At 42.2% G+C, this 25,532-nt stretch overlaps 1 protein-coding gene across 1 annotated transcript in view; it reads right to left on the reverse strand.

Annotated features, from left to right (window-relative positions):
• Window positions 1-19,383, reverse strand: part of negr1 (neuronal growth regulator 1) — a 190,673-nt gene extending 171,290 nt beyond the window's left edge. The window contains exon 1 of the mRNA XM_053636596.1: window positions 18,771-19,383. Coding sequence (XP_053492571.1) covers window positions 18,771-18,940 — 170 coding nt within the window. The 5' untranslated portion in view covers window positions 18,941-19,383. The remainder of the gene's footprint in view (window positions 1-18,770) is intronic.
• Window positions 19,384-25,532: the final 6,149 nt, after the last annotated feature.

The raw sequence follows: 25,532 nt of genomic DNA on the forward strand, positions 1-25,532 counted from the left end.
GAGGGGGATCGTGCGGCGTGAAGTCTCATTAACCACGAAGGCTCGGAGAAATGGAAATCAAAAAGCACTAAAAGGACGGGAGAGGAGGTGAGGTTCAACTAACTCGAACCGAACGCCTTAAATTGTTCAGTGCTGTTGAATTCGGGATTCTGGTCAGAAGGCGTTGATTCATTTTCTAGAACAGCAGCTCTGACAGTACTTGGAGGACATTGTTGTTTCTATGGTAACAGCTCGTTCACGGGGACTTGTACAGCGGACGCGCCACGTAAACATAAAACGGTGTCTCCGATTACACGTCTTTGCGGTGTCCGTGTCTTTGCGGTGTCCGCGTTTACACGTCTTTGCGGTGTCCGTGTCTTTGCGGTGTCCGCGTTTACACGTCTTTGCGGTGTCCGTGTCTTTGAGGTGTCTGCGTTTCCGCGTCTTTGAGGTGTCCGCGTCTTTGCGGGGTCCGCAATTACGTGTCTTTGAGGTGTCCGCTTTTATGCGTCTTTGCGGTGTCTGTGTTTACATGTCTTCAAGGTGTCCGCGATTACACGTCTTTGCGGTGTCCGCGATTACGCGTCTTTGCGGTGTCCGTGTCTTTGCCGTGTCCGCGATTACGCGTCTTTGAGGTGTCGACGTTTACGAGTCTCTGCGGTGTCTGCGTTTACGCGACTTTGAGGTGTCCGCGTTTACGCGTCTTTAAGGTGTCCGCGTCTTTGCGGTGTCTGCGTTTCCGCGTCTTTAAGATGTCTGCATTTACGCGTCTTTGCGGTGTCTGCGTTTCCGCGTCTTTTAGGCGTCTGCGTTTCCGCGTCTTTGAGGCGTCTGTGTCTCTGAGGCGTCTGCGTTTACGCATCTTTGCGGTGTCTGCGTTTCCGCGTCTTTTAGGCGTCTGCGTTTCCGCGTCTTTGAGGCGTCTGCGTCTCTGAGGCGTCTGCGTTTCCGCGTCTTTGTGGTGTCTGCGTTTCCGCGTCTTTGTGGTGTCTGCGTTTACGCGTCTTTGCGGTGTCTGCGTTTCCGCGTCTTAGAGGCGTCTGTGTCTCCGAGGCGTCCGCGTTTCCGCGTCTTTGCGGTTTCCGCGTCTCCGAGGTGTCCGCGTTCACGCATCTTTGCGGTTTCCGCGTCTTTTCCCGGTTTCCGTTTCTTTGAGGGAACGATCTCGTTTATAGCTGCTATAATGCAGGTGAGAACACAAACTTGTTTCAGAGACGTTCCACAGCAATTTAAAAAAAATAATAAAATCTACTTTGTTTATCCATTGTTTTGCATCGAACAATTCTGCACTGAAAACAAGTGCTGGATTTATTTTTTTTTCCTCATTATTATGAATAATAAGCTTTTCGCTCTGTTGGATAAATTGTAATGAGTTTCTGACGGTTTATTTAATGGTTTGAAAATAAAGCATGTATGAGTAATGTTTCATTTAAAAAAAAAAAAAAAAAAAACTCAAAAGCGATCAGGAAAAACAAACTCTGTCCTTTTAATAGGATATTATATCCCCAAACCAAGCTGTATATATAAAGCTAATTAATGAATGTTTCATTTAGAAACTCTGCGGTAATGAAAAACTAATTTTTTTGTTGTTGTTATAAATGAAACAATTAAGCATAAAATATCATATAAATCAGCTACACGTAGACGGACAGAGTGCTATCAGGTGGCGCGGTGGAAAAGTTCCTGTGTGAAACTTTTCGCGCATTTTTCATCTTTTACAGTCATTTCTGGCGGAAAACGTTATTGATATCGATGCGGGATGGAAACGGATCATCCAAGCCTAGGTATGTTTGGAGCTGGGAATATTAATCTCCATGTTTCATCTTCAAACTGAGAAACACGGGAGCTCGTTTCAAAACTGTCCATTAAACCAGTGTAATCGTGCTGCTGAACCCAGCTGGGCGCCAGTTAACGCTTCCATTTCTGGAAAGTAATTTCCAGTCATTAGTGATAAATAACAGCGCGTACAAAATCCTGCGCCGATTAATAGACTTTTCGTTAAGGGGAAATTGATCCGAGGTGTTATTAACAGACGCAGACGCGATTAAGACGATTAAGGAAATAGATGTGTTTGCTTACATTTTTTTCGTTTGTTTGTTTGTTTTTTTGTTAATAAAAAAAAAAAAAAAAAGGCTTTAACCGACAGGCTTTCAGTCTGACTCCGTGACTGACAGACTTTCCAGCAGAGATTACTGCCAGCAAGGAAAAAGAAAGAAAGAAAGAAAGAACAAACGAAAGAAAGAAAGAAGAAGCAGTGGTCCATCACAGCTCCATCTCAGCGGTAAAGTACAGACTTTACACACGTGTCAGAGAGTGAATGTCAGAGACGTGTCAGCGAATGAAAAGGCTTTTCATACAGACGACGCTGGAAGCCGTGTCTCTCCTCTGGACCGCACCAAAAGAGAATCTCAGAGTGCTGGAAGTGTGAGAAACGTGAGACGGCTTCGTGTACAGCTCCGGTTCTGTGACACCGGAGGGGGAGGGGGAAGGGAGGGGGGTGTTGATGGGGAATAAGTATAAATATAAAACCCTGTGAAACGCAGAGTGTGAACGAGCGAGCGTGTGATCTGCCTGTGAATTTTATAAATAAACAAACGTCACAGTATGGAGAACGGGGGGAAACTCTGAGCTACGAGCGAGACGTAGCTCAGATCCGAGACGATCTGCTCTGTAGTCTAGAGCCGTAGCAATGCGGTTCTCCGTCGCTTCAGCTATCCGGCTGTCAGCAAAACTTCCCAGCATCATTAAATATATAAAAGCGAGCTACCTCGGAGGACAGAGGCAGCGTTTTAGGGCAGATACGATCTGGCCTATTTGCAAAGGCAGAATAAGGACAGCTGTCTAATGCAGGGCCTACTCGAGATCTAGAAAATTCTACAGTCACGCACTAAAATTGTTTAAAAGAGTTTATCTGGAAAAGGAAATTCGGGATACTTTTGGGGGGGGGGGGGGTTCTGGAGGGGACGTCGGGACGGCGTGGCGTGGGGACGTAATGACGTGTACCGTTAATCCCTCTATGTTCTATAACGTCTAAAACAGGAACATGATCAGAATATTCTAAAAGCGACTCACGTACACACCTTAATCAGAATATTATACGTCTTATTCAGATTACGGTCCATAATTAGATTACCGCTGTCCGTGTAAATACAGTCAGTGACTACGTTTACACGGACAGCGGTAATCTAATTATTGACCTTAATCTGAGTAAGATAATATTCTGATTAAGGTGTTTACACGAGTCGCTTTTAGAATACTCCTGTCATGTTCCCGTTGTACATGTTATAGAACATGATTAGATTAACAGCCCGCGTCATTACATCACCACGCCACGCCGTCCCTCCAGAATTTCACGTATCGACATACAGGTCGTCTTCGCTATGGAACCGTATACAGTTTTGGGTGTGTTTGTTTAATTTTTTTTACGAACGCTTCAAGTGCAGTTAATTATCTGTCGTGCTGTTCGTGCTAATAGACGACTGCTTGAAGCCGTGGGCTGCGTCCCAAACCGTGTCGTTACCGTCTATATAGTAGCCGAGATACATGTATTTTTCCCCACTACAGTCCTATAGTAGGCAAGTATGCGGTTTGGGACACAGCCGAACTCTCTTGTTCGCCGTAAAACTGCCATGTGTGTACGTGTCCTGTCGCACAATGCGGTGAAAACTCCCACACGACGTTCATAATGTGATTAAGGTGTGTACATGTCTGTAACGCACGTCCATAATGCGACTAAAACAGGAGTACTCCACCTGTCTTAATTAGATTATTGCTTACTTCGATTATGACCTTAATTACATTAAGGTAAGTAAAAATTGCTGTTTACATGCTAGTTTCTTAATCAGAGTACGGTCTTAATCGGATTAAGAGTGGATTATTGTCGTCCATGTAAACGCAGCTTGTGACTACGTTTACACGGACATCTAATTATTGACCTCATTCTGAATAAGACGTAAAATATTCTGATTAAGGTGTGTACATGTGTGTAACGCACGTCGATAATGCGACTAAAACAGGAACACTCCACACGTCTTAATTCCATCTGTGTTTACTCCGAGTAGGGCTTTAATGGGATTAAGGTCATCAATAATCTCTGTTTACATGCGAGTTTCTTAATCAGAGTATCGTCTTAATCGGGTTCGTATCGGATCATCGTCGTCCGTGTAAACGTGGTCACTGTGGTTATTTAACGACTAACAAACTGTCACTTTTGGTGAAAGAGGGATATATATTAAAAGGTCATGCTGTTGTAGGGAAATAATCCACTCCAGACCGTCATCACTACAGCCGGGCTTTGATTTTTATTTTCCAATAACAGCACAACACAGCGTCTGATGTTATTCCTTGCCAAACGGCACGGACCGTTTCGATTTAATAAATGCTTCATTTTCACCGTGTAGATCTTAAAGCCAACCAACCAGGAAGTTCGAATGAAGACGGTTTTTAAGCTCGGAATCAATTTTGCGTACATAATTCATTAACTGCCGCTTCATGATCCAAGAACTGGTGCGTGGATCCAGACTGGAAATTTGGCATGACCGCGTAGACTCCAGCATGTTTAAGTGTTCGCAGTCCTGAATTGCTGATGAGTAATAAAAGAAACATTAACTCCAGCGGCGCTTTAGCACAAATACAAAATAATCTCTCTGAGCACTTTCAGAACACAAGTTCTGCACAACATTAGCCTGGTGTTATGCCTTAAACTAGTGCTCGGGTTGATTAAGCTACGAAAATCACCAAACTAAACAACGTACGGAAGACGTACAGGCTGTACTTCACATGCAGACTCTGATGTACACACGGTGCCTGCCCTCCACTAATATCGGCACCCTTGGTAAATATGAGCAAAGAAGGCCGGGAAAAACCGCCTTCATCGCTTAACCTTTTAATCTTTCTTTAAACCAAAGAATGGAATGGAATCAAACAATCGCAAACAAAAGACGGGTTTATCCAAAAAAAATATCGATGTGTGGTGTTCAACAATTATTGGCACCCTTAATATGTTGTGTTGATGTATAGTACATCAACCGAGGATACACCCTGGTCATCGGTAGGAACTACACGGTGTCCCAAACGTCTTCATACATAGGGGGAAATTAACACTTCTTCCAAAATTCTTCATACTTAGTTTATATTATATATATGTATATATATTTTTTTTTTTTTCCTAGATAGTATTTAAGAATACCTTTGACAAAAGAACGTCTTGTAAGTCATTCTCATGGATGGATCGGGAAGCTGTCACAAGGTTTATATTTACAATTATTACATTTTATTTCACTTTACACATCGGAGAGAAGTCGACGGTTTGCTCGAGGCCCTGCCAACAGTGGCAGGTTGGTAGTGCTGGGGTTTGAACTCACGACCCTCCGATATGGCGTCCACTGCCTTTACCATTGAGCTACCACTGCCATGGGTGTGATGGGCACGACCGTGGTGCTGGCGAACATTCTCCTGTAATTTTTGGAGATTTTTGCGACACCCTGTATTTTTATTATGTAAAAGAAAGAAGAAGAAGAAGAAAAAAAAACGTGTACAGATGACAAACTTTTTAAGGCAACAAGCAGAGCTGACAGATGCACAAGGTGATGAACTTGAATAAAATGCAGAGCAGTGGTGGTTCGAAAACGTCCTACATCTCGATGTCAAGCAAATATATCGGCTTTCGAAGACATAACGAGGAGAACTACGGAGGCACAGGATCATCCCCTCGCCGGGAATTTGAGTATTCACTTCTTTAAATATAATATAGAATATTTTTAAACTAGCTAAGAGTTCCGTGGAACCAAAAACATCACACCAGGGCAAGAACACTAAGGTTTTGATTTGTAGCCTAGATCGGGAATTCATATCACAAAAAAATATCCATTTCTCCGTACAGACCAGAGAAACAGTTTATTTACAGTTTAAACAGAGCGAATAGTATTCTTGGGACAAAGCTGAGCATCCAAGTCCAAGTAAAATCACTGACGGCTGATGGTTTTCAAATGCTAGCTGAAAGCTAACTGGCTCATGACAGCCTTGTTTTTCAAATCCCTGCCAAATGCTGATTGGTTATTGGCAGCCATGTTTTTTTGTTTTTTTTTTCCCAAATGCCTGCTGAATATATAACGGGCTGATGGTGGTCATACCTGGTGAAACCTGACTGGAACTCTGACTGGCCGTCGAAAGCCATGCGATTCAAATGCTTGCCGAATACAGACCAAATTAGATTAGGTTATTTAAGGTTAGGTTCAACGTCACTGTCATTATCAGAGTACATGTTCAGAGCCAATGAAATGCAGTTAGCATCCAACCAGTTGTGCAAATAGTAAAGAAGTTCAATGAAATAAATAAGGTTATGGTGCGATAAGTTAAGAGGACAGTGTACAGGTATAGCGTGGTGTTTAATGCTAATGTTCAGTTGTTAGTGGAGGCTGGTGATTAATGCTTAGAAGCTGAGTTAAGCATTAGGACAGCTGAAGGGAAAAAGCTGTTCATGAATCTTTTTGTGCAACAACACAGTCTTTGGAGACGTCCAAACAGTCCATGGTGGGGATGGGAGGTGTCCTTGATAATACCTCTCGCTCTCTGCAAGCAACGCTTATTAAAAATGTCCGTAATGTCGGGCAGCTGTGTTCCAGTGACGTGTCGGGCAGTTTTACTTCCCGTTGTAGTGCCTTCCGGTCATGTAATGTGCGGTCGTTGTACCATACTGTATGGTTTCAACGGTACGATGATCGAAGTTCAAAAAAATGATCGATATTATCATCCCTAATTCATCCCTATAATCAGACTGACAGACTGTCTATTCTCTGAATAGCTCATCTATGTACTGTTCCAGCACAAGTGCTTGGACCCCTAATTGCACTTTGGAACAAATATCAACATAGGGAATCTGTTTTATTAATCGGACACACCGGTCATTTCTGTACCGGATCAACACGAGGAAGATCTACATTGCTGAGAAAGTGTCCCGAGACGAAGTCAGATTTGGACACGCGGCGAGGACGTGCTGGTTCGGTCTCACATTTCAAAGGAATTTTAGCTTTTTTGTAAGAGCTAGTGTTACACGAGTAAAAATAAACAGGTAGCTGCGTGCACAGTTTGCACATCACAAAGACAGCAAACACACAGCATTCCTTTGTACGAAAGCTACTCCCAAGCATTATATATATATATATATATATATATATATATATACACATATATATATATATATATATATATATATATATATATATATATAAAAAGAAACGTTCTGTATTAGAAACCTGGGAGTCCTAAATATATTCATACTGTAATGCTGGTACGCTACATTCATTCCTTTTGTCACGAGCCCTGAAAACGCAGCCGAGTTGAAGGTGAATGATATGAGATGGAATTCTATACGATTACGGTTACGGCCTTTAGTATGGAGATTGGACGGGAACGGACTGGTAAATTATTGCACGCTGGGCTCGAGTGATATCCCATGATTCCTGTACAAACGCAGTCGCACAGATCTGGCGTCTCTAAAAGTGGTCAAGAGGGGTATATTGTGTCAGTGGAAACGAGTGCGTTATGAAATCGTTATCATATACGAAACAGTGGGTTTCAAAAAGGTTGCGTAAACCATCCGTATTTTTGAAAATGTGTCAAGGACGTGCTTCGATTCACATGAAATCGAAAGAACGTGAAAGGTTCTAAGGACGCAAGAAAAATCCCTACAATTTCGATTCCATTCTTCACAGTGAATAACCACCTATTACTGTATTCCTTACATTTAAAATCCTCATGAAGTATTTCTTTCTGAAACAGGAAATAAAAGCAGGATAATATCCAGTTTAGCATGATTAGCATGATTTGTATGCTAATCACGGTAATCGGATTTGTGTGCTCTTACTAATTAAAAGAGATGCCACGTTTTTACACAGAAAGAGTTTAAAAAGAAAGAAGGAAAGAAAGAAAGGTTGTGGAAATAACATTTTTTCCCAATTCCGTCACTGACACTAGCTGGGTTTCTTCCCAAATGTTAGCTAGTGTGCTTTGAATCCCATGAAGTTAGCTTTCCTGTATATTAGCTACTTTGCTGGTGAATATGGCTAACGGTTTTTAATACATCACCTAATGTTGGCTAGCTTGCAAGCGAACCTAGTTTATGCAAACCTTAGTCTTAGTCTTATATGAGCTAATCTGCTAGCAACGCATACAATACGATAGCATAATATTAGCCAGCTTGCTAGTGTTGCTAGTGCAGGCTAGGGGTGCGTCGTGATCTGCTCCCTCGGTGGTGAATCAGTACACATCACTACACACTGGGACACTGATAACTCAATTTCCGGGGACATGACGACGTACTCGCGTTGTAAAAGTCAACAAAAATGAACAACATAAAAATGTTTAAGTCACATAAACGTGTTCGCTTAATCGCATGCGTCTTTGTCATGGCACTTCAAGCAGGATCGTAGGCTAGCTAGTGGGATTTTTATTTTTTTAAATCATTAAAACACTCAAAAGTCATTCGACTCGAACAAACCGTCAAATATAGATAAAAATGGCTAACGTACGTAGATCATCTGAGAGCTACACCGACGATAACGAGCTACGTACATTTGTAGACGGAGTTGGCCGAGGGTACGTCCGGCACTTTTTCCCCCCGAGCTGAGAGGCTCCAGAAAACAGGACGTCATTTCCAATAATTAGTGAGCATCGATACTCCCTGGTTTTTACGGTGCATTGTGGGATTTTTTTTAGGGAGCGAACGTTCCAGTGCGCTGGAATGATTTTGCGATTAAGACAGCCCTTAAAACGGCCGACTCCCTGACTACCGAACGGGCGCTGATCGAGACGCACCCTAGTACTTACTCTAATATTATCTAGCTGGTTAGCAAACTTGACTAGCTACTAAAGGCAAACAGGTAGTGCAGGAGTGCGCACACAGGTAGGTTAGATCACGGGTTTATTAAGCACCTTGCAAGACAGGCTCAGCTCACATACAAAATTATCAAATGGAGAGACTGTAAGTCTATCTGTTCAAGGCCTTTTGTCCCTACAAAGACAAACAGGAAGTCGTACTTTCGGTTACACCCCAGAGTCGTGTACTCACCTAGCACTCGACGCGCGATAGAGCAGATGTGTCATTTCCTTATTCTAGTCTTCCTAGAAACCAGAAATCAACACGTATCAGTTCTCTATTAATAGCATGGATCCATGAAAACTTCCACCATATAGTTCCATATATTGAGTGTGGTTTTCTGCCGTCTAGAAGCTTAAGGTCTTCATCCGTTCTAAGAAGAAGTTACTCCAGCACTCTTGTGGGGTTTTTCCCCTCTATATTTAATGGTTGAAAAAATGTTTAGCGTTAGCATGGGCGTGATTATTTCTTTTTCCATTTAAGGTGCTTGAATACCATTAATAATAAGTTGTTTCCGTCAGAACGCGGGAGTAAAATGTATACAGCGTTTTTCTTGCATTGTTTTTGACATTCGTGTGCATATTTACACACTAAAACCGCACACTAGCGGTCTCCCCCCACACACACACACATAAGGATGAATCTGTGTGATCTTGAAAGTCATTGAAAGCACCATTGGAGTATTGAAGTGCGGTTCTGAGGAGCGTTTTGCGAGCGAGGTTACACACATCAGGTTACAGACAGCGCTAAAATAACGACCGTGTGCTCGAGATGCAGCAAAAAAAATACAAATTTTTTTTAAAAAGGCAAAATATTAACTCTCCACTAATGACAGTAATATTTTGTAGCCATTAAAAGAGAACGGGCCCGTGTAAATACGAGGAGAGAAAGCCGAGCGTGAACAAGAGCTGACGATACGAGCTTAACGCATGAACGCTTCCTTATCTCAAGCTGTTCGGCGGCCACTTTCCCAACGCCGCCGTGGCAGAACGATTCGGCTGAGGAAACCCGCAAAGACAAAGCGACCGCGTCAGCCATCGCGCCATCAGACGTCGTGTAAAAACGCTAGTCGTTTTGTCAGGAACATAACGAGCACCTTTTGTGTTTTTTTTTTCCCCCTCATTTCATTTTAGGATATTAAAATAATGATTAAAAATTAATGGAGTCACCTCCGGCGTTCTTAGAATGAGATTTACTGACTTAATAAATACGGAACGAATACAAAAATTACCGCAGTGCCACTTTTCTTCTTCTTCTTAAATAAAAAAGTAATGGGAAAAAGTAATGAAGCAACAGTCAACCTGGACCAGAAGTGCTAGCAAGAAAATCCTAGCAGGCTGAGAGAAAAAAACTAAACAAAAACTGAATTTTATCCCAGAGAACCCGAGATATATGACCAGCTGACACGACTAGTCTTCTTTTCCCTAGCTGTACGCCAAGCAACAGTACAATAAACAGCGATGCAAAAGTCTGTCGTGACGCTACTTAATATTAAAAAGTAGCCTTTTTTTTTTTTTTAAGCGAACGTAACATCTACCAAAAGTATCCTTCACGACCCGTGTCCTTTCCCCTTCAGTGAATCAACTTTTAGATGAATTTTATTTGTGTTTTTTTTTTTCCCACTGACTGCTTGTTTAACTAAAAAAACCATGAAAAGCCCATTTCTGTATCACCATAGCAACAGGTACGCAGCTACGCAGGGTTGAGCCTGGTCAGTACCTGGATGGGAGACCTCCTGGAGAAAACTCAGGTTGCTGCTGGAAGTGGTATTAGTGAGGCCAGCAGGGGGCGCTCACCCTGTGGTCTGTGTGGGTCCTAATGCCTCAGTATAGTGACGGGGACACTATACTGTAGAAACAGCACCGTTTTTCGGATGCGACGTTAAATCCAAGGATATTGATCATTAAAAAAATTTTAAAAAACAAAGAGTAGCGGTATAACCCTGGGGTCCTGGCGAAATTCCCCCATTGGCCCTTGTCTATCATGGCCCACTAATAATCCCCATCTCTGAATTGGCGATATCACTCTCTCCTCTCCACTAATAGCTGGTGTGTGGTGGGCGTTCTGGCGCAATATGGCTGCCGTCGCATCGTCCAGGTGGATCTACACACTTGTGGTAGTGTACAGCAGGTGCATAGGAAAAATAGTAGTTTTATATTATTGCCTATCAAAAAAACAATTGAGATTCCTTAACTGTTGCCACATGGCAACACCATGCAGTAAACGGTTAATGCTGTTCTCACTTATGTTACAGCAGCTATAAATAGCCATTCCCTCACCAACCTTTTTTTTCCCCAAGTTACAGCTTTACCTCACAGTCTCTGACACTGGAGACTCCTTCCACAGAAGTGAAATAAACGTCTCCTTAAAGTTAAAGAACATGTTTTACCATAACAACAATTACACACGTTTATTTAATCCGTTTACATGGAGCGTCCACCGTACAAGTCCCCGTGTACGAGCTGTTACTATTTAAACAATAACAGATCAAATAAAACAAGCGCGCCGACAAATCAGAAAATCGGACCAATCGGAATTGAGAATTCGATCACCACCGTCGATCAATTCGACATCACTGTGTCACGTAATGCAGGCACAGACGGAAGCAAGTGCAGGTATGGCGGTTTAATAAAATAACAAGTCCACAGGATTAGTCAGAAATCAATAAACACAGACAGGCAGAGATCGGACGATCAGACAATCAGACTATCAGACAAAACAAGGCAAGGCAGAGAGACGAGGTCGTAAACGAGAGCAAAGTCAAAAACCAGAATAAACAAACATGGTATCAAGGCTTGGTACCGGCAGAGACAAACCGCAACTGAGCGTATACTTCACAGTGCTGTGTGTGTGTGAGTGTGTGTGTGAGAGTCTCTTAAGTAGTGTGGTGGGATTGAGAGTGTAATTGGGACCAGGTGTGTCTGATTAGTTCTCAAGAGAAGGCGATGTGTGTGTGTGTGTGTGTGTGTGTGTGTGTGTGTGTAGCTTTGGGAGTTGTAGTCGTCGGCCATGTTTGTACCTCGTGGTGCATTCTTGGAAATGAAGTCGCTGGTTTGCCGTGACATGACACACTCTGGCATAAACGAATATCAAATGGTAATTTAAAAGTACCGATAGTGGAGTTATATACTCGAAGATCGCTCCCACTTTGACTGTGAAAGCAATAAAAAAAAAAAACTAAAACAAAAAAACAAGCAACACGTCACTCGAGCGCTTTATATTTAAGATACTTACTCGACACCGTGACTCGACGCACACTGCTTCAATTACTTTTACTCATCCTGCAGGTCTCCGAAGCGGCCTCCCGTGTGACAATCACGAACACTTAACGGGTTTATCTGTCGCGGACGTTTTTGACAAAGTCCTCGTTAACGTCGGCGCAAAATACAACAGGGCCGGAGCGCGATTTCAAAAGTGGCACTGATCTCTCGGGAGCACCGAAAGCACGCCAAAAATACACGGTTAATCAACAGAGGAAAGAAGTGGTATAAAGAAAGAGCAGCCCCCATACACTCTCTCTCTCTCACACACACACACATTGATATGAAGTGCTGAAGTGGGCTGAGCGAGCCAAAAGGCCAAAGAGCATCGGAGCCTCTGAGAGCACGCCCTGACATTAATGGGAAAAGTGGGACAGTCGTGACTGGCCTATCGACAGCATGCAACACACCCACTCTCACCCCCTCATCGCTGCAGATATGAAGAGCCGAGCCCGCTCTGACGCTCTCCTGCTCCTGATAATGAAGTTTTAAAATGTCACACTGGCCTGCGTGTGAATATTTATTTCAAAATCAACGTAAAAAAAATAAATAAATAATAATAAAAAGACGACCGCCGGACGAGGAGTCCGAGGCGAAACCCTGACGTGTAGCTCGGGTCTACGGAGCGTGATGAGCGGGTGCAGCTGTGCTCCTTCCACTAATTACGCAAATAATATTCAGGCATGAGGTGATGAGAATGCTGGTCAGGTCCGAGGGGCGCTCTCGTGATGGCCCGCATGCCTGCAGGAGAAAGACTTCTGTGACCAGAAAAACAAAAGGATATTTGCGAGCTTGATTGGCCGTTCGAGTGACAAAAGGCCGCTTGGCCTTTTGTCAAGTATAACGATGCCTCAGGCGGTAACGGTGTAACTCAGTAAAAAGGAACTGTGGAAAATCCGACTATTATACACCTGCACTGATGTGGAGCTGCAGCACTTGCGTAAGGGAAGCGAGGAATAAAACACTCCGTGCTGTGCTGCTCTAGGAAAATAATCAACCCTGTTACTGTAGCACATCCCAAACGGATTCATTCCTCACATACCACAGCAATCTGCTTATTTTTATTCATTAAAGTGCACCTATTGTGCTTTTTCAAATATTCCCTTTCGTGTAGCGTGTTATATACGTAGCTGTTTGTGAATGTAAAACGTCTGCAAAAATCGACACGCACGACGAACGGAGTCATCGACTCCCAAAAGAAGGAATCGACTCTGAACGGCTGAATCGAGTCGTTAGTGATTCCAGACTTTACTTCCTGTACAAACCTACGTAGGTTTGTTACAAAAAAATCCCCGCCTCTGGTCTTCATCGGCTGCTCGCCGACGGCGCTAGACCAATCACGACAGACTGGGACGTCTGACCAATCAGAGCAGAGTAGGCTCTCTGAAAGGAGGAGTTTAGAACGAATCATTTAGAACGGATCATTTAACGAGTCGTTTGTGACACTGAGGAAAAAAAGGTATCGTTGCGGTTTAAATTATGAGCACGTTAAAGTGTGTTTAGACCTCGGATGCATGCAGCAGACCTTTAAAACAAAATTAGGCACGTTTCATAACCATAATAGGTGCGCTTTGAACAACTTTTTATCCATTTACAGTTACAGTACCGCAAAACAACTTACATCAGCTATAAACAGTCTCTCTTTACTCTCGCTCTCGTTCGTCACGTGACAGAGAAACCACAACACGCGAATCTCGTCTGTTCCGAAAAAACTCACAGCTCTACCTCCGACTGTTACAAAACACTGACACTGGAGACTCCTTCTATAAACAACAAATAAACCTCCTGAGTGTATCAACAAGCATATAACACACATTTGGTTTTTTTTAATCTTCTCATATGGATTCATGTCCGGCACACCGCGTACGGTAAGCCGTTACTATAGAAACGATGACGTACCGGAACGAGCGCGTTAATATAAATCTGTGATTCGCAGCTACACTACTGACCAATCAGAATCGAGAACTGAGCGATTGGTGTCATCGCTAATATTTATAAACGTATATTTAAGAGATTACGGATTTACATCAAAACACCACAGGCTAATTGTTATTCTTTTATTTCTACAGTTCGTCCTAATAAATATGCAAGACCTAAATGTTCTCCTCCTGAAGAAATGAAATGTCAGTGTGTGTGTGTGTGTGTGTGTGTGTGTGTGTGTGTGTGTGTGTGTAATGACTTTGTTGAAAATGTAAAACGATCGCTAAATATTTTCAGACCATTATCAGCCGTGCAACAACAATTAATAGTCCAACAGTCGTGTCCCGAATCTCAGCGAAGTAGCTTCTACTACTAACGAGGAAGAGAGCCGGCGTTTCCTTTCAGCCCATGAGAGGAGCATGGAGGGATCCCTGCTCATGAATTCATATTCGCTGCTCTAATATACTGTGTCCACCACTAATATTGGCACCCTTGATAAATAGGAGCAAAGAAGGCTGGAAAATTGTCTTTACTCTTTAACTTTTTGATCTTTTGTTTCACTAAAATACTCTGCTGTCATGGATCTCAAACAATTGCAAACACAACACAGGTTTATCCAAAAATATCTTTGTTAAATATAGGTGTGCAAGAATTATTGGCACCCTTTTAGTCAATGCTTTGTGCTAGCTCCCTTTGCCGAGATAACAGCTCTGAGTCTTCTCCTATAACGCCTGATGAGGTTGGAGAATACATGGTGAGGGATCTGAGAGCGTTCCTCCATCAGAATCTCTCCAGATCCTTCACATTTGGAGGTCCACGCTGGTGGACTCTCCTCTACAGTTCACCCCACAGGTTTTCTATGGGGTTCAGGTCAGGGGACTGGGATGGTCAGGGCAGGATCTTGATTTTGTGGTCAGTAAACCATTTCTGTGTTGATTGTGATGATGTTTTGGATCATCGTCCTGCTGGAAGATCCAACCACGGCCCATTTGAAGCTTTCTGGCAGAGGCAGTCAGGTTTTCATTTAATATCTGTTGATATTTGATAGAGTCCATGATGCCATGTATCCTAACAAAATGTCCAGGTCCTCTGGCAGAAAAACAGCCCCAAAACATTAAAGATCCACCTCCATATTTAACCGTGGGCATGAGGTACTTTTCCATACGGCTACCTCTCTGTGTGCTCCAAAACCTCCTCTGTGTTTATTACCAAAAAGCTCTATTCTGGTTTCATCTGACCGTAGAACCCGATCCCATTTGAAGTTCCAGTAGTGTCTGGCACACTGAAGACGCTCGAGTTTGTTTTTGGATGAGAGTAGAGGCTTTTTTCTTCAAACCCTTCCAAACAGCTTGTGGTGATCAAAGACACAACTAACTTCTGCAGTTCTCCAGCTGTGATCCTTGGAGATTTTTATCCACTCGAACCGTCCTCTTCACAGTGTGTTGAGACGATATAGACACACGTCCAATTCCAGGTCGATTCATAACATTTCCAGTGGACTGGAACTTCTTCATTATTGCCCTGATGGTGGAAATGGGCATTTTCAATGCTTGTGCTATTTTCTTATAGACGCTTCCCATTGTGTGAAGCTCAACAACCTTTTGCAGCACATCACAGCTATATTCCTCAGTCTTACCCATTGTTATGAATGACGAAGGGAATTTGACCTGTGTGTTACCTCATATTTATACCCCTGTGAAACAGGAAGTCATGCTTGAACAATGTCCTGCTCCTAGTCACCCAGGTGTACTAAAAAAAGTAAAATATCAATGGGAACATACTTCAAATATATTTTTAAATCAGCTCGCGTGAGATTGAGGTAACGAGGAGATCTTTTTACGTCTAAAAGGATGTTTCGTTCACGTTTCGGCATCGTTCCTGTCGTATTTATAGCTGTCCAATGGCGGCATCGCTAGCGTCATCCTATTGGTGGACTTTATACGCGTCATAGCATGGTTCACGCTGTGAAATTTCAATCAGAATTTTCTCACACAACCACAACACCTTACAAATGGAGTCCAGATACAGCGACGTAGCTTAAACCCGGGTTTAAACTGTCCGATGGATTGTTTTCTTGGTTGATTTTGCCGTCACAGACTAAAATCACACGTGGTAAAATAATTATTTGGTCGTGAGCTGCGATAGGCGGTTTCAAACACGAATCCATCAAATCAAACAAGCCCAGAGCAGCACTGACTGCTGTCAATCACGTGTTCGGGACTTCACGGAGAACAAAACCAATCAGACGCACTCACTTCACTCCATTACCTGCATTAATTCTGACATAAACGAACAGACTCAGCTGATGACTGAAAGCTGTGCAGACAGAGATGTGAGTGCTGTGCCTTAAATAAAAGGCTGGTATTGGTCACAGTATGATCAGAGGCATTTAAAACGCTATAATGGTGGCAAATACATCTAGAGTGGTGAGAACTAATGATCAATTAATCACTCGATCCATCGTTTAAGCGTCGTCTCAGTGAGCAGGAAATTCCCACCGTGTCTCTTATTGAGCTAAAAATATTAATGCGCTTGACTAAAAAAAAAAAACGGGAGATCAGGAAAGCTCCCGACTGAGGAACACGCCCATCATCTCAAAATATTTCCAATTCATCTGTGTCGTTTTATTTTACATTCAAGCCATGGCTTATCACGGTTTTATTCTGACGAGGACCCAGAAATGAACAGATGAGCATGAGGATGAGATTAGAGCAGGTCCTGTCTATCTATTAAACCCTCTTTTAATGTGATTGTACTGGTAGCTATAGGGTTGCCAGGTTGTATGTAGTGTTTGCAAGTCTGTACGTTCAACATAAACACCTCCTTGTGGGGGGGAAAAGAAGGCAGCGTTGCCAGATTGAATCAACACTTTGCAAACCAATACCTCCTCTTACTCCTCTCTCCTTGAATTAAAATCATTAAATAATATCAGCATTAATGGTATTTTAATTCTATAGAAATGTTAAAAAGTAGGCAGGGTTGCCAGATTGGATTAACAGAAGTTAAAATGTTCCAAAGACTATAAATCTCAAATTCCTTCTAAACATAAATGCTATCTGTGATGTATAAGGTTGTTTATTTCTACAGGGCTGGGATTGAGGATTACGCAACTGGAAATAAATATTAAATAAATAAATAAATAAAAAAGGCCAAGAGGTTGAAGAAGCACCTGATTTAGGACACGCCCATAATTCTTATTTGAAGCCTTATTTTCTTGCAAGATTTGCCGTTTTGGTTTAACAATGTCCCAGTTGTGAACGAGTAAAAATACGGATAAGAGTGAGGATGAGGTTAGGGAGGCTCCTGTCTACTCAAATCTCATATCATATAATATGATCACAGTGCGCAGCTACAGGGTTGCCAGATTGAATCAACTGTGTTCGTGCCAACACCACCCTCCTTGTTATATTGCTATTAAGTAAAATCAGTCTGATTGACAGTATTTTAATCCTGTACTGATGGTAAAGTAGGAAAAAAAAATTGGTTGCCAGATTTGATTAAAATAAGTTAAAACGTTCAGATCTGACTATCAATGACACCCCAAATTCCTTCTAAAGTAAAATATATATACCATGCTCAAGCTTATTTCTTTCAAAAGCAATGTGACTGAAAATAATAATCTTTTTTTTTTTTTTTTTCAAAAAGGAGGTTGAGGAAGCAGCTGCAAAACAACCCAATTTAGGAACACGCCCATGAATATATAATAGTTCAAACTGAACACTCTTGTATTCTTATAAGACTTCTCACTTTTGTTTAAAGACGTCCCAGATGTGTATGAGCATGAGGTTTGAGAAGATCTACTCAAGTCTCTTATCATATGATCACAATGGTAGCTGCAGGGTTGCCAGATTGAATCACCCTTTTGCAAGCTCATACTCGTCCCTTTTTTTTTAACCACCCTTCCTCGGATTAAAGTGTTCAATAACTTACCTACTGACATATTGTTATTTAGCTTCCATACAAATGTTAAAGTGAACGCAAGACAAATAATGTTGGGTTGCCAGATTGGATGGAACTGCTTTAAAACACACCTCGAATTAATGTTATTAAAAAATATCAGTGTGAGCGTTGCCAGTTGACTATAAATCATCCTAATGCACACGGTTGATGGTTTCCACAGCAATACGATTGATCCACTCGTGCGATATATAGAAAACAATCTCAACTTCTCAGACCCAATCTGGCAACCCGATGTTTCCAGCTCCAAATAGCCCCCATTTTCATGCACTTTAAGACTTCCTACTGTCTTAAATCTACAGTCCGGTGTTGTGCTTTTTAGTGTTTAAAAGTCATGCACGGTGACTTTTTCAAGACGTTCTTATAAGGGTTCCGGTTTAGGTCGGTGTGGGGAACAAACAACAAACAACAACAACAACAACAAACAACAACAAAAAGAGCTGGCGCGGTTTCCGAAGAAACCTCCTCATCCGTCATTCCTGTTACGCAATCAATGAAAGTGATGTCTGGGTGTGAGATGAGGAAAGGGGTGAACTTTAAAAGGTCTGAAACGGTGCATTTGGTTGGTGGGTTGTGTTTTGGGGGATTGGGAATGTTTTGGCACTCCTTAAAGAAGTGCACTATAGGGTGAAATAGTGGTGCGCGCGCGCGCGCTGTGTGGCACACACTGCTGAGCAGAGAGTATTAGATGGGGCAGTAATGTGGTCTGTTGTTTATGATCACAAAGGTGTGTGTGTGTGTGTGTGTGTGTGTGTGTGTGTGTGTGTGTGTGTGTGTACCTGAGCAGCGCCGTGTCTCCTTGCCGGCTCACCACACTTTCGCTCGAGGCATAGTCCACAGTCTGCCCAGCAGGCAAGCACGAAGGCAAAAAGCAGCAAAGGCTGAGGATGATCGCGGTGAGCCACTGACCGGAGACACACGCATCCTGCACCGCACTCATAATGTCCATCACCGCGGGTTGAGTGCTCACCACTGCACCGCAAGCACACACAAAAAAAACAAAAAAAAAAAACAAACAACACCAATAATAATGCTAGAAAAAATAAATTAATCCTGCTTTTCCTCCTCTCCCGAGATATCACCGAGGCGCTCTGCTCCGTGCTCTCCGTTCTCCACCAGCTTTGTTTTGGATGCAGTGTGTGTGTGTGTGTGTGCGCGCGTGTGGGTATGTGTGTGCGTGTCCGCTGCCTCTTGCACCATCTAGCGAGCAAGGCCGGCAAGCTCTCAGCGCGCGCGAGCTACTAGCCCGTTGCCAGGCGCCCGTTTCCCTGGCAACATATTCCCTGTAGCTCGTGACACTTATCCCGTTAACCGTTTGGGCGCTACAACGTTTCCGGTTTTAATTTCACTCACAAAATGCAGTGCACTCTGTAGCAGTCTGATCTACACTCATATACACAACAACAACAACAACAACAACAAGCACTTATTCATACCATTCTCAAACCTGATTGGTCAAAAGGTGTTGATTCATTTTCTAGAAGAAAAAAACAAAACAAAACCATAGAAACCCTCATAGAATTTGTAATGGTTTTAATGGTTATAATGGGAATTGTATTGGTTTTAATGGAAACTGTAATGTTCACTGTGGGTATCTACTCGTCATTTTTTTTTGCCTTCTATTTGGTGGCATGTTATGTCTAGTGGATACCATTAAGGACCGATAACGGTTTTAATGGTTAGCTGACGGCTTGTGGTTGTATTTAAGCCATTAGAATTTCTGTGATGGTTCTTTTTGCTTTTGGTTTTTCAGCAGGGCTGACACGATCACAGCTTTAGATTCTAATACGTCATCGTTTCCATGGTAACTAACTTATTTCATGGACGTTCCACAACATTAAGTGTAACTATAAACGGATTAAAAAATCATGAGGTGTTGTTCTTTAATGAACAGAAATATGTCATCGTTGGCTAATTGATGTGGTGGAAGAGGAATAAAACACATCTGGACGTGCGTTATAGGACAACAATCAGACTTCGAGGTGGTAACAGTAACTATTCAATGTCACCGATCAGCATGACGGCTTCTAACGTGACAGTGCTACACCCTCATCTCGTGCTGAGACGATACAATGTGCGTGTAAAAAGTGATACACGCTGGAAAAACACACTGGACAACATTCTCACAACTCGGCGGTTGTTTATTGTTTGTGCGATTTTCACACAGCCGCCAAGAAATGCGGTCCAGAAGGCCCACAGAGTAAACACATACCCCGAGCTATCTGTCACCAAAATGACCTAGCGTTCCTTCACCAAAACAAAACACAAACATGAGATTTCCCTAAGTCCTTAACTACAAAAAAAATACACAATGGCAAAACCCCAGATCCGACAAAATGGCAGCCAAACCATAGATAGGTAGGAGTACCCTGGAGGCAGCACTGCTAACAGCTATCTGAGCTAGCTACATCTACATACTTATTTTTTTTTTTTTAGATTGTCTTAATATGTTAGCAAGTTTTGTTTTCCACAGCTGTCATTAAGAATAGCTTTAGAAATGCCCTGAAATCCATTCCACACGGACAACAACACTTAAACCAGTCTTATCCTGTCAGGCACTAAGCTAGTTAGCTAGCTAGTTGTAGCTAGCAAAGCTTCTTATGTCATAGCCTCAGGCAAGAGTTTTCATAGAAATGTAATAATAGAAATTTCCCCGACCCTCTCACTACGAATTCCTTTTATGAACACTATCCTAATCTATAAATGTCCGACCCATTATTCAGCATCTTCCTGAACGTTTGCGCTCCAGATGTCGATTATAAACACGTACCGTAGCTTCAAGAGAACGTTACTTACACGCTCATACACTACATGTTCGGTCGTTGTGTTATTGAGGTACATGTCGAGTTAACGCCTTTCATGTGTCAACTGGCCAGTCCGTCCGGTTTAAAATGATGATAATTCAATAATAATCGCAGCAATCTTGGTGCTAGTCGATAGTATTCTCCACCTCACTTAAAATCGTGTAAATAAAAATATTTATCTATTTTAAACTACACAACATTCACGGAGCCCAGTTCGAGAACCATGGATGTCTACGCGCTGATATTTTAAAGCGTTATTACGTGTTTTGGATTAAAAAAAATGTAACTGACATCCCCAGACAGATCAGCTAGTAACTGTAGTAACGCAGTGATGAATATAATCACTCTGATCACTGGTTGGTTTCTGACACGGTAACAGGAAGACAAATAAAAGGAAGGAACAGATCATATTGTGGCTTTCTCTTGACCATTTCTAAAGGTTCTCCCTAACGATATCACATAAATAACGATAATCCGAAAGAGATGAGGCGTAGAGATTTTACACGGGGAACGATTTGGACATTTTTCTGTCCCACCCCTTACAAATTGAGCTCTGGCAATGTTTCCCAAAGCTGGTACAAGCGAGCACCTGCTTTTCTTGCTCCAGCGCATCTGAATCTACAAATTGGCTAATTATCCTAAACCCAGGCACTAGAAACTCAGTGTTAGCGCTCATTATTTTGATTATGTCCTGTAATTTTTGAACGGTAGTCCTGCAGTTATCATCACTACGCTAGTTAGTTCGTTTGGTCGGTCTGACCTCTGGATAAAATGGTGAAATGAAGCACTAAATACGTGCATTTATTCCTCTTATACAGCAGCCATTTTCCGACGATTACAATCTGGAATATATTCAATACCGTCGCTGCATACTTCTTATCCATTTATAGTTATATTTCATGCTGTGGAACGTGCACAAAAACAAGTTCGCACTTAACGTAAACCGAACAGTTTTATGACCGTTCAGAGGAAATATTCACCCAAAGAAATTTCCAGATCCTACACGAAATTCTAAACGAAATTCTTCTTGAAATGTTGAACACTTCAAATAGTTTATTATATTTTATTTCATTATTTTATTTCCTCGCGCCACACCGTCCGACGTCCCCTTCGGAATTTCACGTACCGACGTACAGTCGGTCTTCGTTATGGGACCGTATACAGTTTTGGGTGTTTTTATTTTTCATTTTACGAACGCTCCAAGTGCGGTTAATTATTAGTCGTGCTGTACGTGCAAATAGACGACTGCTTGACGCCGTGGGCCGCGTCCCAAACCGCGTACTTACCAAAATACGTGTATTTTTCCGACTATATAGCAGGCAAGTACGTGGTTTGGGACGCAGCCGTGCTCTCTTGTTTGCCGTCAAACGGTCGAGCGCTGCCGTGTGTGTACGTGTCCTGTCGCACAATGCGGTGAAAACTCCCACACGACGTTAATAGTGTGATTAAGGTGTGTACATGTCTGTAACGCACGTCCATAATGCGACTAAAACAGGAATACTGCACACGTCTTAATTCCATTTGTGTTTACGTCGAGTATGACTTTAATGGGATTAAGGTCATCGATAATCTCTGTTTACATGCGAGTTTCTTAATCAGAGTATCGTCTTAATCGGGTTCATATCGGATTATCGTCATCCGTGTAGACGTACCGGATGAGAATCTTCACCGTTTATACTCCTGCGTAAAATGTTATTGTAGCTATCCCACTATGCGTTTGAATTTAACTGCCCCCATCGCTTAAAGTACAATCCTGTAAAATCCTAAAACAGTATTTTTGCTGTAAAATAAATACAGTGAATGTTCTCAGAAAGTAACCAAATTATTGTTGAAAATTCACTTTTCTCTCAATTCGCTCCGGAACCCCGTGCATCACTTGACTCGGCTCGAAATCGTCCCCACGTGTGTCAACTGTCTGTGCATCGAAGTGAACGGGATTTAATAAGCCGGTCGGGCATTCTGTAGAAAGGAAAAAAAAAAAGAAAAATCTAATCTTTAAATTAGACTACAGTATATTTCTTGCGAAAGGCTTGCGCACGCTGTAACGTGTAAGATATACGCGTGATAAGTCAGCATCGAGACTTAACAAGCAAAAGTAATTTTCTGCACCGATGGGTTTTTATTGCGCAGTAAGCAAACTCTAACACTAATTCCTACACAATTACAGAATCATATACAGTAGCCGAGTCTCTGTGGTCTTACTGATGACCTTGTAAAGCATGGTGTAGGTGTTAGAGCATCCTGCCGGTCTCAGTGGGATAGATTTTATTGATTCACTCTATAGTCCTCTCAACATTCGCATCATCTTATATTAGTCTTGGGATTTTTCTTCTTTCCTTCTTTTTTTCCACTACTCAGGCAAGCCGAGGGATTCTCGTCGGCCTGGTGGTGGCGCTATGGCACAGATGTTGACATGTTTAACCCATGGACATGTGGTTTTTTTATGTCGTCGACCTTGGTTTATAAGTAACCAAGCGTATAAACCTTGCTTTATAGGATGAAAGAGGAGTTGATTATTATCCTAAAACAGCACATCCTGAAGTGTTTTGTTCCTCTTATACAGGAGCAATTACAGTCTGAAATATACAGTATTAAATACTGAATTCTTATCCATTTCTAGTTATATTTAATCTTGTGGAACGTCCACAAAACAAGCTAGTTCCTGTTCGCACTTACGTTATAGCAGCTATATAAATATATATATAGCTCGTTCCCTCACTAGCTTGCCTTTTTTTCTCTCGCTTGATGTTAATAAGACAAACAAAGAAAGAAAATAAACACAGCTTGCTACCAAGAAATCGCCTAATTTAAAGTTACCGCTTTACCTCTGACACTGGAGACTCCTTCCATAGATCTTAAACATGCTTCGTAACAAATTTCATTTATTATCAGCTGTAAACTATGCGGCGCATCCCCTATACACGTAGCAGCGAACGAGCTGTTACTATAGAAACAATAACGTATACGAATGATTGTGTTATATAGAATAAACCTGTCGAGCTGCTGTTGTAGAAAATGAATCAACACCTTCTGTCCTTCTGACCCATCACGATCCTGGACACCTCTTTCTGGACATTTGGCCGTTGATGAGCTCTCATATCACTCGAGCCCTGTTTCCACTAGTGCGTTTCCGTTTTAAAACGCATAACTGTTGCTACGGTTACGCCTGTCATCTACACTACTCGATGACGGACACTTTCGGAAACGCCGGAGTCCCCGTTTTAGTTTGAAAACTCCGGGCGCGAGTTTCAGTGGTAAACGGGTCAGAACAAAGTCTTTTGAAAACGAAGGCGTGGCTCCGCCCACATTCGCTCCCTGATGTTCACACTGCGACTTCGTTAGAATCCGGTAGTGAAATAGCAAACATGTCTGGAAAAAAGAAAGCGATTAGGAAAGGAAAATGTGTCGCAGTGCAACAAGCCAATTAGTTGATCTGTTCTGAGGTGATGGAAGTCTGACGCCACGTCCAGCCTGCAAGCTCCTTAGCCATAAAGCAAATTCAAAGCAGACCGGGAGCAATTGGTTTTAAATCGAGCATACAACAAAATGTGGACCATGAAGGAACCGTACTGAGACAATACCTAGACGGAATAATCAACTAAAGGAAATATAGTTGTTGTTGTTTTTTTTATCCTGTGTGGCGGGAGGGTAAAAAAATCCATCAGGGCAATTACATATCACGTCAAAAATCATTACATATCCTCAGTACAAAAGAACTGAACGGCGATGTTTTGTGCTTGTGAGCTCGGATGACTCTTTGAGTGGAGTTTTTCACATTCTCCACATTTCCATGTTTGTTTCCTCTGGGTTTTGGTATGTTAATTTGCCCCTAGATGTAAACGAGTGTGTGAATGTGTGGTGCGGTGCCCTGGAATGAACTGGCGTCCCAGCCGGGGTGTATTCCTGCCTCACGTCCGTGTTCCTTGGATAGCTTCCGGATCCAGCTCGACTCTAACAGGATGAAGCACCTCCTGAAGATGAACCAATAATTTCAAATTAAATAATAAACGAGTTCACGTCTGGTTTTTAGCTCAAACCGGATCGAGCGACTGATTGTGTTTTTACGGGTCTACGTGCGGTGTGTAAAGTTTACGCTAATCTGTAAGTCACGATCCTGCCTCGTCATGCTTCCTTCAGGATTTTTCATCATGTTCTTCGCTTCTCGTTGGTTATTATGATGTTATTTTGTCACTACGTTGCTCTTGGATAAACGAACACATTACCGCTGTACTATTTAAATTCCTTGAAGCAGGCAAGGTTCTGGTTTAAATTTACAGTCGTTGTTGTACAATATGAGCCAAAAATCTGTTTAAAGTTTGCTTCTTTAAAAATCTTCAGAAAAAGTTTCGCATCATGGAAACTGGATGTCTAAATCACTTCTTTTTTTTTTTTCCTGAAGATCTGCCTTAAAATACATCATAAACATTTTCATAAAATAGCAACAAAAAAACCCACTGATGCTATTTGGCTCCACCTTCAAACACTGAGCCACGCCCCCTACCTGAGATATCAAACAGAACATGAGGAATAAAGTTTTTCAGCTCTGCAATGACATTTAGTCAATTTTTATAGATAACAGTGACAAGTAAAGAAGCAATTTGCAGTCGGCGAATGCGTCCTGGCTGATCGGCTACGTCCGGGGAAAATTTTCCTTGTGTAAAATTACATTTTTGGTTGAACTGCCACTTTAAAAGCCCCTTTTCCTTTCATTAACTGAAGTTGCTCTTGCAGAGGGGA

Source organism: Ictalurus furcatus, chromosome 11, assembly GCF_023375685.1.
Source record: "Ictalurus furcatus strain D&B chromosome 11, Billie_1.0, whole genome shotgun sequence".
Classification (NCBI taxonomy): domain Eukaryota; kingdom Metazoa; phylum Chordata; class Actinopteri; order Siluriformes; family Ictaluridae; genus Ictalurus; species Ictalurus furcatus.